The sequence below is a fragment of the Malus domestica genome, chromosome 15, assembly GCF_042453785.1.
Source record: "Malus domestica chromosome 15, GDT2T_hap1".
NCBI classification, from domain to species: Eukaryota; Viridiplantae; Streptophyta; class Magnoliopsida; order Rosales; family Rosaceae; genus Malus; species Malus domestica.
In genome coordinates, this window is record NC_091675.1 from 22,278,006 (window position 1) to 22,291,933 (window position 13,928).

At 36.4% G+C, this 13,928-nt stretch overlaps 2 protein-coding genes across 5 annotated transcripts; both read right to left on the reverse strand.

Annotated features, from left to right (window-relative positions):
* Positions 1–2,050: 2,050 nt before the first annotated feature.
* Positions 2,051–8,015, reverse strand: LOC103401167 (ATP-dependent DNA helicase DDM1). Of its 3 annotated transcripts, none has more exons than XM_008339879.4 (16): positions 7,885–8,015; positions 7,602–7,666; positions 6,908–7,120; positions 6,730–6,828; positions 6,014–6,360; positions 5,722–5,911; positions 5,449–5,624; positions 4,868–4,937; positions 4,591–4,780; positions 4,139–4,234; positions 3,963–4,057; positions 3,769–3,888; positions 3,231–3,350; positions 3,030–3,128; positions 2,830–2,937; positions 2,051–2,534 (listed from the first exon to the last, which is right to left on the reverse strand). In XM_008339879.4, exons 2-16 carry the CDS (start codon positions 7,656–7,658, stop codon positions 2,292–2,294), a joined length of 2,223 nt encoding a protein of 740 aa, XP_008338101.3. In that variant the 5' UTR covers positions 7,659–7,666; positions 7,885–8,015; the 3' UTR covers positions 2,051–2,291. The 3 variants fall into 3 exon arrangements, with proteins under 3 accessions (XP_008338101.3, XP_008338103.3, XP_017178110.3); XM_008339881.4 differs by having other exon boundaries at positions 7,859–7,985; XM_017322621.3 differs by having other exon boundaries at positions 7,880–7,974.
* A 1,270-nt stretch (positions 8,016–9,285) lies between these two features.
* Positions 9,286–12,880, reverse strand: LOC103401168 (sulfite exporter TauE/SafE family protein 3-like). Of its 2 annotated transcripts, none has more exons than XM_008339883.4 (12): positions 12,358–12,880; positions 12,061–12,220; positions 11,769–11,969; positions 11,538–11,602; positions 11,239–11,278; positions 11,041–11,102; positions 10,837–10,923; positions 10,620–10,670; positions 10,268–10,489; positions 9,938–10,031; positions 9,683–9,823; positions 9,286–9,581 (listed from the first exon to the last, which is right to left on the reverse strand). In XM_008339883.4, the coding sequence occupies exons 1-12, from the start codon at positions 12,604–12,606 to the stop codon at positions 9,499–9,501; spliced, it is 1,455 nt and encodes a 484-aa protein (XP_008338105.1). In that variant the 5' UTR covers positions 12,607–12,880; the 3' UTR covers positions 9,286–9,498. The 2 variants fall into 2 exon arrangements, with proteins under 2 accessions (XP_008338105.1, XP_008338104.1); XM_008339882.4 differs by having other exon boundaries at positions 11,041–11,108; positions 12,358–12,859.
* Positions 12,881–13,928: the final 1,048 nt, after the last annotated feature.

Sequence of the window (13,928 nt, forward strand, 5' to 3'; positions counted from 1 at the left end):
TCCACTAGTGAAAATAAGATTAATACAAAGTACCACCACAAGCTCAAATCCTATATCTGTTTTATGGAGCAGTTTTATACCTTTGTGCAACCTTACTTTGCACGTAGCTAGAGAAGTCTTCAGTCTTCACAAGAGGGCAACTCCAACCTTGAGCTCATCTCCATGTGGAAACAAGACCAAACACGATTTATGTAATATGACATGATGATGAAGATCATATGTAATATGGATTCAAAGCATGATAAGTCAGTTCCTCCTGTCGAACAGTTGAAGAAGAAAAACTGAGTGAATCCAACCTAAGTCTATATGAAGATTTGAAACTTAAAAACTAGCCCATGGATAATGCAAACCTATTTATCAATGATAAGAGGAGTTAATACGAATTTTTTGTTTGGAAAAAGGTTTGGCAGCTAAGGTTTCATAAATGAGGAAGACATGAAGCTTAAGGCTTAATTGCACTCTCTCACTTTCTGTGAAAACTAAAACCAAACCAATGAAGGTTGGTCAGAGTGGAAGGGGCTCTGGTCGCTTAAGCAAGTGGTCTCGGTTTCGAGCCCTTGTGGATGCAGAAAACTTTCTTGGGAGAGGTCCCCGCATATGCGCCCGACAGTACCTCGAAGGATTAGTCCTGGGCTTTGCCTGGGGATACCTTGGGAAACCTAAAAAAAGGCTTGTTTGTTTTTAACCAATAAGGACAAAATGACACTTGTCAAAGGGAAAAATAATCTGAACATATCAAGGGTGAAAAGTAATATGAACAAATCAAGGGTGAAAAGCCTATTTCCGTATAAAAGATGTCAGTCAGCCCATGTGAGATGTCTTAAATTGCGTACCCAGTTCACGAATAAACAGCAAACAATTTTGACAAGACAACCACACAAGACAGAATGTAATAGGAATTTAAACGTAAAATGCATATGCATGAAAAAACCTTTGAAGTAATGAGCCAACCCCTTGAACATTGATTTCTAGCGTCATGATGCCTCAATGATAGTGTATTCTAAAGACTAAATAGAACATGTGTGGTAGATATATGGTATATTGACAAGAAAATCCAAAATACTAAAGTCTAGACTTCACAATATCCAAATCAAATTATAACACATGATAAACCATAATTTACTCTACAAATGCACCCTCTATCATAACCTAACCTCTTTGCCGCGTTCTATACACAATTCCCTGCAATTCCCATCATATTTTTCCAGCATCTTTCATCAACCCAGTTGTGCCTTACACATTTAACCATTTAGACATTCATTCGTCCATTCAAGTGAAGTTGCAGGAGTTTTCTAGTTTCTTTCTTTCGAACCTTTGTTTATCTATTTTCTTTTCAATGTTTATTATGATTTGCTTTTCAATTATGATGAACATGTGTAACTGATTTCATTTATAACTAAAGGTGAATTCGAAGCCATGAACATATGTTAATATAAGTTGATTCCATCCAGTTATTTCTTCATAAAACATGAATGTGATTCACTGCACAAATTGATATAATGTTTTATATGAACAATGACTTGAGACATTTAATGCACCGAAGGCAGTGTGGAAGAGAGAAAAAATTTGAAAACATTGTGAAAACATTATATCAAAAGATCCAACATTGTGAAAACAGTCTAAATGAAACACCCAATGCAGTGTAACTCAAAATCCCATGATCCCACCAGGTCTTATCTCGAAAGACATCGATCATTTCGAAGGTCATTGTGAACTCTCTATCTCCCTTTTTAAACAGCTACAAATACTCATGGTTGTCGAGCCCCTTTAGTGTTGGGCATAGGAAACACCCAAGATTTATCTCCAGCAAACGAATTTGGTAAGACTTGCAGGTGCAGTAGGCACACGGTGTTTCCTCACCGATTAGGATATCTGGCTTTCACCCAGAAAACCCAGTTCAAATTCCCCGGCAATGGAACCTTTTAGCCAATTTTCAATTTTTTTTTCTAATTATAAAAACCATTTAATATTTGAAATATTGAATTTATATCAGTGCATATTCATAACAAAACAAAAACAAAGAAAAAACATACATTCGTTAAACACCTAATAACTTGAAATAGCTGTGCCTTTTGCATTAAAATTACACTTCAACAAGTGTCTTGGAATCGAACTTGGATATTCAAATGGCAAAATGGAGCTCGATTCAAACATATACAAAATAATCGAGCCCCTCCATCGGGGGTTAGTTTTTCCATACTCAATTAGGCCTAACTCAAAAACATCCAAAATCATTGGACTTGAATAAACCCACTACCCCTACCAAGTTCAACATCCGAATACCGTTAAATTTAGCTATTGAGGGTGGAGAGCATGCCTCCACCTGCAGTGGGTAGCACCACCTCCCAGCCAGGGCCCTTGAGGGGAAGAACATTGGCAACACCATTGGCCTTCTCTTCATCATGATCAGCAGGACTGCACACTAGATCACTGCGATCCAACACCCTCTCCAAATCTTTGTCACTGATAACTGTCTGTATCATCTTGTCTTCAGCAGATTCTTCCTCTCTTAGCAAAGCTATAAGATCCTCTTCCTAAGAAAGATTTAACAGAACGCACAAACCAGCGTCAGCATGATAAACCCAACTGATATAATAAGTCAAAGCTTAATGCACTAGTCATGAAATGAGTCACATCCACTGCCAGACAATTCAGACTCGCAAAATTGATTTTTGAGAGTAAGAGTAATATAGTGAATATCGTGTCCCATAGGATTATGAACAAGATCAAACAGAAAAGAGCTACAATGATTTCTGCATAAACACATCAGACTATCAAGCATGATTTTCTAATTCAGTTCAACATAACCAACAAAGAACAGCAACCAACCTCTGAGACATCAGTACTACTCTTCGCTTTTTCTTGATGAAACTGCCCTTTCCCAATCACCACATGTTCAAGCTTCAACTTGCTAAAAGCTCTTTTCAGAATCCGACCCTGTTAATTAATATTTTCTCAGAAATTTTTAACAATATAAGAATAAAATATACCCAGTTACATATAAAAAGCTGCAATCATCACCTACTTACCTCTACAGATTGTGCCGTCGCCAACCTGTAAACATGAACAGGCTTTGTTTGACCAATCCTGTGGCATCTATCCATGGCTTGCAAATCCATTTGAGGGTTCTGATATGCACATGCAATATATCAAATGAAATCAATCATTCATGAATCCTTAGTTCCAGAAGAAGACTAGAAGAAAGAATTAAACAGAGAGGAATTATATACCCAATCACTGTCGTACAGTATACAAGTGTCAGCTGCAGTAAGGTTGATACCCAGTCCACCAGCCCTGGTGCTTAAAAGAAAAATTCTATAATTGCTGTCCACATCGTTGAACGCTGCAATCTGCTTTCAGAAATAGAATAGTTATAATTAAACAATAGTTCTTCAAAAGTAAGTGCTGAACCCAAAAGGATGGTAAATCCAAATTTGAGTAAGAAAACAAGTCACGCTATGAGAAAATAAACTCCCAAATCTACATATTGTCAGAACACTAATCTACGGCACGAACTGAAGGTTTTAAATGCCAGAGGTTTTCACTGCCAAGAAAGATTTCAGATGGTATAATCATGTTTATTTCGGCAGTTATGCTTTGATTAAATGATTATGTTACATTGCGGAAGTCCAAGAAAACAAGGATTGCTACATTGCGGAAAAATAATTCAAGTTTTAATGTGGCCAAAGAAAGAGATCGCATGCATCTACTAAACTTGGAAAATTTCAAATGAAAAATTAAGACTTCTGATTCAAACCAACCACAGACCTGACTTCTCCGTTCTTCAAGTTTCACATTGCCATCAATTCTACAAACTTCACATCCTTTCTCACTAAAATAGTACTCCATAATATCCAAAATCTTAGTCCACTGAGAAAAGATAAGAACCTGAATACAAATTCAAGATATTAGCAACCCAGTAACAAACAAAAAAACAATCCGAAAATAATTAGTAGACATACTTTGTGTTTGCGGGCAAACAGGTGCTTTAACAGTCTGTCCAGCAAACTAAATTTTCCACACTGTTCAACAATCTGTTCAACAGGTGGGTAGTAATCTGTCAAGAAAAAAGAACTGCATAAGCATAGGTATATCACCTATTTATATGACAACACTGAATCAGTTTAAGGCAAAGTACATGAGCCATCAAATGCCGACTCCAAAAGGTCAGGATGATTGCAGTTCTTCCGAAGTTGGACCATCAGATTGTTAAGCTTTCCTTTCATACCGCAAACTGCAAGTTTAATAATTGTTAAATAACACAGATTGCAGCACAATAGGATACAGCAAAAGACAACTAACCAAGCCAACCATCACATTTCAATAACATGCCAAAGTTTACATAGTAATACCTTCGTCCAATATCCTGCTTAAGGTTAAGACCCATAAAACAGGGACACAATAAAATGTGATACCACAGTGAAAAAACAGATTCAAATAGCCAGTCTATCATAAATCCTAAAACCATGGAAAAATACATGCCCCACCAATGATCCACCTCCTTAAGTGTCTTTAGTTACAGTAAGACCCAAGATTTCTTACAAAAAGGAATTTAGAGTCCAATGTTTTCACCGTAAAGACATATCATACCATGATCTCCCCTCTCAAGTAAATAATTCTCCAATGTCTTATTGATCAAAAGATCTTGAAAATGTTTTTGATGATCTGTCATGGATGCATATAATATGATTTCCTTTTTCCTAGGAAGCATGTGCTCAACATCAGACTTCATTCTTCGAAGAAGAAAAGGACGCAAGATGGCATGGAGTTTTGCAACCATCTGCAGAGAATTGGAAAACCATATTCAACATTACACAATTCAAATATGTGTAAACTTTTAAACCACAATATTTGCAAGAACACATACTTGAGCCCTTCTCTTCTCTTCCAATTCTTCCTTCATTGCCTCATTACTGCACTTTCCTGCTAAATCAAACCTGACAACATGATTGTAATAAGCTAATTAATCTGGTCAAACAATACTGGAACCATTATCTGCTGTAATGTTTTCATCCAACACACTAACACAATCTAGCCACACAGAAACTTCATAGTTTTCCACAAAAGTTACTCACTTAACATGTCATGGACTTTTTTTTATACAACGATGTATATACACTAGATTCAAACCTAAGACCTCTCACTTACAAGTGAAGAGGAATACCACTAGACCATAATACGAAGTGGTAAAACGTATTGACATAAAGTATGGTTCTTAAACAGCTAACCTTCATCACAGGATTTCCAAAATCTAATACATTAGTAGGCTAGAAGCTCAGTTCCTCTAGTTATAAATATGCAATGGTATTTCAGTTGCATAATGGAGATTCTGGTGCAGGAACTTCTCAACCAGACTACTAGTGGGGATGTTCACCTCACTAGAACGAGTTTGCAAGCTAACAAGCATCAAACTGAAGAAACAATAATTAATCAGAAAACCATACTTACCATGACTCAAATTCTTCATGGGATGAGAATATATCAGGCAAAATGAAATTCAATAATGACCAAAGCTCTGCCAGATTATTCTGTAGAGGCGTCCCAGTCAACAGAATCTTATTGTCTACATGTAATAATTTCAATTCCCGCAGTAGTTTGCACTTTGAGTTCTTCAATCTGTGTCCCTTTAATAAAAACATGCATAAAAGTTCAACATACATGCTATATAGTAATATGGTTTGAAAGGGAAACTGTATCTATAGGACTAGTTAGATTACTCACTTCGTCAACCACAAGATATTTCCAATTGTAATGTCTCAAACATTTTCTTGCATCAGCCATTGCAACTTCATATGAAGTAACAATTATAGGGAACTTAGGGCCAATTTGTCGAGGCATGTACTTCCTTCGTATCTCATCCCTTTGTTTCTTGTCACCATGGTAGACAATAGCATTTATTGAAGGCGTGAACCTATTTCAGGTAGAAAGAAGTTAAACAAGGAATTAAAGTTGGAAGATCATAGGATGAAACAAAATTCAGATCAGTTAACCAAAAAGTATATAAACAATTTACCTTGAAATTTCATTTACCCAATTCGCAAGAGTAGAAAGAGGAGCAATCACTAAGTAGGGCCCATCCATTCCATTCCCTTTTAGATGAGCAAGAAAACCAATGGTCTGGATGGTTTTTCCAAGTCCCATTTGATCCGCAAGGATCCCATTTAGCCCATTTTGCCATAATGAGATCAACCACTTTACACCTTTGATTTGATAAGACTTCAATTTTCCACCAGTCAACAGAGGTACAAGTTCCTTTTGCTCTTTCTCAATTCTTTCTTCTTCAGTGAGGTTCTCATCTTCAGTTTTCACACCCTCTTTAGATCTTGTAAGCATAGCTTCAACTGCCTTCTTGGCCTTCCTCTACGGAAATGATAATTATAAAGGTCAAGATGTCAGGATACAAGAATTCAACAAAGATAAGGAACTTGATGAGCGTATAAAAATATCAAATAAAGACACAAACTTCTTCTAAAGGGATGGAAAAGTTAAAAGCCATAAGACTTCCCCAAAATATCGCAAGAATACTTACGTCACAAATATCAAATAATCCACTTGGTACAGGAGATAAGAGCAGTCAGACCACTAAAAAACCTCAATATTAATTTGAAAAAATCAGATTAATCTGATTTTAAACCCCTAAACAGGAATATCCATGTATAACTATGATCTACCAACCAAACACACAAATATCTCATTTAAGAAAAGTAAGGGAAGCATAGACTTTCTTACATTATCAAAATTTGCAGCTGCTTTTCTTTTCCTACCACGACCTTTCTTCTCCTCAACATTCTTTTCCTCAACAGTTTCACTCGGTTGATTGGCTCCAATCTAGCAAAACATTTCATTTTATAACTTAATCAGTAAAAAGAAGAAATTAACCATTCAAGAGAAGTGTAAGGGACGGTACAAGTGTGATGTTATCCATTTTCTCCAGCAAAAACTGTGAGTAAAGCTGAGTTTGTGTTAGGAGCTCATCCAACTTGTTATACTGAGTGTCATTCAGGTCGGGTAACTGCTCTGGTTCCCTTCCCGTTTCTGACTCCTCTTCCTTAACCCGTTCTTTAAGCAATTTCTCCTCCACCTCAGTCAACTTGACATCAATCTTTGCCTCACATGCATCCTTAAACATGATTCAAATGCAACAAAATTATTCAACCAACAAACAATAATTTGGGGTTAATTAGAAATGTAATATTACTCATAGACTAAAACAAATTGAGACTGATTTATGAAGTTTCACATAAACCACACAATAAAGCTATCTACTTAGGCGCATAGAAACCCGCAGAGAGCAAGAAACACCGCATTTCACAGAAACAATAGATCGAGCATGCCTGCAAAAACATCGATTTTGCAAGCAAACGAAAACTGAAAATTTCCTCTACTATTAACTTGTATTTAATTCGAAATATATGTGAAAGACAGAGATAGACACAAACAGAAACATGCATAATTTTTTCCACAAAATCCTTTATTTTGAAGCATTTCATGTCTTTCTACTCATTCCTTCAAACATTTTCCTTCAAAATCCACCAAATTACAAATCCCCAAACAGAAAAACTGTGGGAACAAACGCCATTCTAAAAGAAATGAAAGCAAACCTCGTCCTCGAGTACCGAAGTCGGAGAATCTGCCGAGGGATCGTTCTTCGTCGCCATTTCAAAATCTACAAGCGAAGAACAAACGTTAAGTACATAAAAACAGAATAGAAAACCCTAATAGCAAATAAATTTGTAAGCTTTCAGGAAAACACAAACCCTAGGGTTCAAATTCCAGAAACAGCGGTGGAAATGAAATTTTCACCCAAATCAAAATAACAAAATAGAAAAACTAACAAAAAAAAATTGAAATTAATTACATGAAATGTAGGAATTCGAACCGTACGGGATAGGGTTTCTTCTCAGAGAGAATCGCAGAGAGACAGAGGGCTCCAGAGTCCGGCAGCGGAGAGAGAAAAAGGAGGGAAGACGAAGAAGCGCTTGAGATAATTAGTGTGACACCCAAATCTATTTATTAATTTTTCCAAGTGATGGGTGTGACTGGGCGGGAAAATGGGGTTGTAAATTTGCCCTGCGATTAGTACTTAATTACTCTGATGCCCTTCGTGTTAATATTAGAAGATTTGCCTTTATCGGTATTTTATTAACGTTGGCGAACAGGGTTATATTAGTCTTTTTAGTGGTAAGTAAGTGGGTTTGTGGGTTCCCAAATTGGAGGGAACAGGCACGTTTTGTCTGCCCTACTTCTAGATTTTGGCATTATTGAGGTCACTATATGAAAATTATGGAAACTTTTTTAATTTAGTTTTTTCTAAATAACTTTTGAATTCATATCATTTACTATTACGGTCTAATGGTATTCAAGTGAAAGGTTTTATGTTCGATTATCGTCAAAGACTGTTTGAACCACATTATTGCTACCACATCATGAGCCTAAACTCACTCCCTTCCCATATAATATCACCTGTTCAAAAAAAAAAAAAAAAACTTTTGAATTCATGAGTAGGTGATACAATTTTTTTTTTAACAATACATAGCAATGAGTAACAAGAAAAACAAGGCTGATATTAAACGTATAAATTTTAGCCTTACTGAAAATCAATTCAAATGTCCCAGCACCCCTGCGAAGCAGCATTAAGGTGGTGCTTTGGTTTGATTTTAATACGATTAAATTATACAGGTTGATGTGGCCTTATACAGATGTTAATTTTTTTCTGTTAAATTTTATTTTTAAAAAATTTAAAAAAAAAAAATTGTTTGATGTTTGATATGGGCATTTCAAGTTAGAGCATATCTAATGGAATAGACAAATTAAGTTAGCAAAATTGTACTTTGTGATAGGTTTAAGGTTAGAGCATGTGATAGGTTTACGTAACCAAAACGGTAATGGACAAGTTAGAGCATGTTGCTTAACCATTTGCCTTACAAAAAGGTTGGAACTTATGACCTTCACATTAACATTCTTTTTTCTTTTTCATATTGAAGTTATAATTTGGTGTTTGTAAATTTAGAAAATCTGAGTTTTGTCCAAATACATTAGAGCTGCATTTTGTACGCAGAAAAGAATTTATGGGAAATAATTTTTCATGTCTTTTTCATTGTTATATTATTTGTAACCTACATAATTCGATATCATAATAACCCCAACTCCAAGTCAATCACTCCGTGTTGCAGTTGCTTTTTTTTGTAGTAGTTGCCTTGACAATTTTTCCACTGGGTTGGGCCGGGGATGTTTATGGTTGTTCGATTTTACTAAAATCTCCAATATTCAGTCACGAGTCACGACTTTATAATTTTTGAACATTCTCATAAAAAGGCAAGGTTGTAAAATATGGGAACAAATAATTGTCTAAAAATCCAGTACATAAATAGCAAACAATGTTTGCCAGAAAATTAATGGAAAATACACAACATATATGAAAAGTAGATTGAATTGTGGATATCGTTATTTGGGGTTGAGAAATTCCACAACAATAATCATATTAGACAACATATATACTTAAGACGGGTTACAGAAATTTTCAAATCCCATGTACTCTTGATTCTCCATCTTTTCAACCATGTTTGCTATGCCCACCCCACCTGAAAAATACATCAAAACAAAATTACGCTGAGTTGAGAGTATGTACTTTTCGGCAGTATTAATAAATATACGTGTTATAATTCAGGTGACTAGCCATTACCTAAGCTGATTGCGCTGACAAAGATTGTCAAAGCTAGAATGAAGATGACAATGGATGCTCTCCCAAGGACTGCAATTATCTTTCTCACTACATGCTGACCAGTAAATGCAGCAATTGTTGCAACTAACACAAAATAAGCAGCTGCAGCGCAGAGTAAACTTTAAACATTTAGTTTTATTTTCCCTGTATTTATACAAACTATAAGCTTAATTACATGTACAATATAGTTCTAAAGTTAGATTATTGCTTGCTTACCATAGGGGACGGGGAAACGGTTGAGAAGATAATACTGTACAACTGACATGGAGGATGAGAATAGCATTGCAAAGGTGGATGTAGCACTTGCTACCTGCAAAAGGAAAAGATATGAAAATTCATCATCTGGTTTCATTTTTCCGCTTATTTCAGTTGCAGCAGAGAGGTTCCATTGACATTTTCCGTTATGATACCCAGTTATGTAGGTTATAGATGATACGTGGTTAGTGTACAAGCCGTGGATGTGAATGACCAAAATCCCATATCGAAGAAGTACAACATAATCTACAAGTTAAAAGTATGCGGTTCACTACTTGCATCGAACTATACCTGAGGAGGAATACCCAGTTCAAGAAAAAGGGGTCCCAAGATGAAACCACCTCCCAGCCCAAGTAGTCCACCGACCATACCAGCTACAATTCCACAGCTGCAGTAGAGAAAAATCTGATGCAGCTTCCAGTTCGTGATTTCCTTTCCTTTTGATGCAATCACTCTGGTGCCTTTGCATAAGCATATGGCTTCGAAGAGTGTTACGGAAATTGCAATTGGTACCTGTTTATGCAATGATAAAACTATAATGTTGAGCTGGATCATCATTGGGAAACATGAGTGTTAAATTGATATTGCATGTTTTTCGGGTTCTTCGGAAAATTCTCAAACTTACTAAGGTTTTTATCGTTACCTGCAATGAATTCATGATCCAGAACATGGTGGAGCAAGTTTTGGTGTATGTCTGCATAAAGATTCAGACAGTTTCATTCAGTAATGGAAGTGAAAAGTTATTGTGCGTTCGGAACAAAGGCAGAGGAATTAGAAAGATGAATCTTGTAGTTTAAGAAAGCCAAGGTCTACTAGCTCTTGACTACAGTGCTAGTAGTGATCAGAATTAACTAACTTACCTTCACAATCTGGACAATAAGAAAAGCCACCCAGACATACATGAGCAACGATAACTCTTTCCAGTAAATGTTGCGCATTATTGGTACCTGGATAGATTGTTCATATATTCAACCCAACAACAAAAAAAACTAGAAAAATTGCAGATAGGAGTTTTCTCAGAGTACTCTGCGTGTGGAGGTGCTAATGATATGATTGGGACTCACCTGCTCATCTTGCAATGAATCTGGACTGCTAGGTAGCGGTTTGTAGTCTTCTCCAGAACCCTCTGCAACTAAGGAGGTTAGTTAGCACCATTGTTCTCACAGATATGCTGACATATAGATATTGTATAACTGTTTATTATTATCAGTTTTCTTCTGAGTCCTCTTTTAGTTGTTTGGATGAGATGAATGAGCACTCACCGCCTGGTTTGGACTCCGATTCCAACAGCTTTTCTGCTTCCTGAAAGTCATGTAAAACATCAGTTTCCTTGTTAGTAGGTTGGTAAGAACACGCTCATTGATAGTTCTAAATAGTTAAGTGGAAAGGGAAGTGATTTTCATAGACCCTTTTTCTCCTTCTCCACCTTTCTTTATTTTTGTCCCTTGATTCGCCTTTGATTTATTCAATCCAAAGGCCAGGAAAAAAGGGAAGGTGCTAAAAGGTTTAAGGGAGAAAAGGGTTATGTGCGGAAATCATTTCACATGAATAAATATCTTACCTCCTTCATCATTGTTTCCTTCTTCCATGTTTCCACGCCTTTCATCAAAGCTTTTGCTGCTGTACCTGCCACAACTCAGAAGAATACCTAATAAGACTATTGGGAATGCATAGATATATCGAAAACCTGGATTTTCTTTTCTTGAAGCAGAGTCCATATTCCATTTTATCAGTTCATTAATCAAAGGAAATATAACTGTTAGGAATTGATGTACGGAATGTTACTGCATACCTAAGAAGAGAATGATAAGAAGAACTGTAACCATCCAATCGGCAAACATGACATTGAAGGCAACTCCGATGCTGATCCCTAGCATGAGCATTGGCTGAAAAAGCAATGCCAGATCATAATCTATGAGGGGCATGTCCAGTGTTGGGTGCCTCAGTCTCAAATTGAAGTATACCGTTGATCCAGCAGCTCCCATTATCATACCTGCATCACCAAAACAATGCCAAACAGTTGATTAATCTGTCTAAATTTAATCCCAAACAGTTAAAGAAAAGATTGAGAGGTGATTACTCACACTTGGAAATCGCGGTGGAAGACTTGGGATCGAAGCCAACGATCAAGGCTAGCATTGGAACAAAAATTCCTCCCCCACCAACACCACCAACACTACCCAATGCAGCACCAAAGAATCCAACTATTGATCCTACTACAATTTTCCAATCAAACTTCATCTCCTGCTCAACCAAAATACATACCCATACATGTCAAAATTCAAAATACCACAACAGCAAAAATCAAATATATAATTATGAAAGACATCTGTCTTTCTGTCTCTTGATTTTTTTGGTGTGTAAAGAGAGATTGAACTCACAGGCCAAACAGGCTGATAAGAAGAGCCTCCAGCCTGCCATAGAAAATTAACCACCCTCACAAAAAATGATTCATGTGTATCTTTCTGGACAGATTTTTCCGGCTTGATGATCTCGTCTCTTAAAGGCCTATCTGCACTGGCAACTTCTGTTATGATAAGAAGATTAATGAATACTGCCCATGCAATTGCCATTGCTGCTGCTCCTGCTGATACTTTTACTGCCCTCTGAGTGGCCTTGTTTCGAGCCATTTGGGTAAAAAGATTGATGAAAGTTTGGTAACAAGCAAGGAAGTTTATGAATCTCAGAAGCTATTTTCTGTATGTATATTTCTTGAGTTGAATTTATTTTTTCAACTCTTATATTCTTGTTTTTTTCAAGTGCAGTATAGGGGTGGAGGAAAACATGAAGAATGAGGAATATGCAGTCTTTTAGTACCTGCCTGCTCTTTATAATCCTTCTCTATTCTCCTCCATCTTTTTATTTGCATGTGTGTATTGATTTGGACTCGTTTTAAGTAAAACTAATTCACAATTGGATCCTCAAATCTTTTCTACGCTCCCATTCGGGGCCCACAAACCATATATACAAAAAAAAAATTGATTGTGACAGTCACACCGTTACGTAATGTTACTAATTCACGTGTTATAATATATATGAACTACAAAGTTAATATATCTTACGGTTAGATTATAGTATTAGCAAATATATTCACGTGTTGGAACATAAATTGACTGATAATTGCATGTAGCGTTGTTTTGGAACTCTCACTCATTCCAACTTCAAATTCATAAAAGTGAAATCAGAGTGGGAAAAACACCAAATGCTATCTCTAAACTTGGTAAAAAAAAAAAAAAAAAGTTTCACATCTTTTTTCTTGAATTATTTTCTCAAGGATAGGGTAAAAAACTGATTTTCCTTTGGCAAGTCAAAATTGCTAGGTAACTTTTTGTGAATACGGCCAGAATCTGGATCCCCTGATGTGTTCTTGTCCGCAAAACATCATCTTTCTGGCCATGAAGCTTCGTAGAAGTTGAGGTACGAGAATCTGGTAATGAAATATGATTGTTACATTTCCACGAGTAATTGAGTAGGTTTGCGGCCACTAACTATTATCTAAATTTTGAATGCTCACTGATGTGGCACGTAACATGTAAGTGTTTATACTGATTGTAAATAAATGAAACTCGCGGTGAAGTCGTGTATAATCTGTGACAAATAGATCACAATGTAATATTTGTTTCTTTGTTGTCACGTTTGCTTGTTCTCTAAACAACCTGCTGCCGCGCACAAAACCTTATGTTGCCATTTTTTGTTTGAGGTGTGATATCCACACACCATTTTTTACTTCTCACACACTCCTCTAATTTTCGGCCCTCGGATCGGATGAATTAAAGAAGACAACGAACAGAAATTAACAAAGGGTGTGTAAGAAGTAAAATGGGGTGTGTGGATAACACATTCCTTTTGTTTTCATGCCATAAAAACAAGAGTATTGGCTTCCAAGAAATTTCCGAAAAGCAGTTTGAATTCTGAAACAAGGCAAAGCCAAGGCAGTATCAGCACAGCTCAT

Bases quoted from the DNA above. Each gene is read 5' to 3' on its own strand.
- LOC103401168 (XM_008339882.4), bottom strand. From the start codon at position 12,606: ATGGCTCGAAACAAGGCCACTCAGAGGGCAGTAAAAGTATCAGCAGGA. The intron at 11,279-11,537 runs GTAAGATATTTA...CATGACTTTCAG, and splicing joins AGGAAACAATGATGAAGGAG to GAAGCAGAAAAGCTGTTGGA. The intron at 10,924-11,040 runs GTGAGTCCCAAT...CAATCTATCCAG, and splicing joins ATTCATTGCAAGATGAGCAG to GTACCAATAATGCGCAACAT.
- LOC103401167 (XM_008339879.4), bottom strand. From the start codon at position 7,658: ATGGCGACGAAGAACGATCCCTCGGCAGATTCTCCGACTTCGGTACTC. The intron at 3,351-3,768 runs GTCTGTGGTTGG...TTCTGAAAGCAG, and splicing joins TTGAAGAACGGAGAAGTCAG to ATTGCAGCGTTCAACGATGT. The intron at 2,535-2,829 runs GTTGGTTGCTGT...AATCTTTCTTAG, and splicing joins GTAGTACTGATGTCTCAGAG to GAAGAGGATCTTATAGCTTT.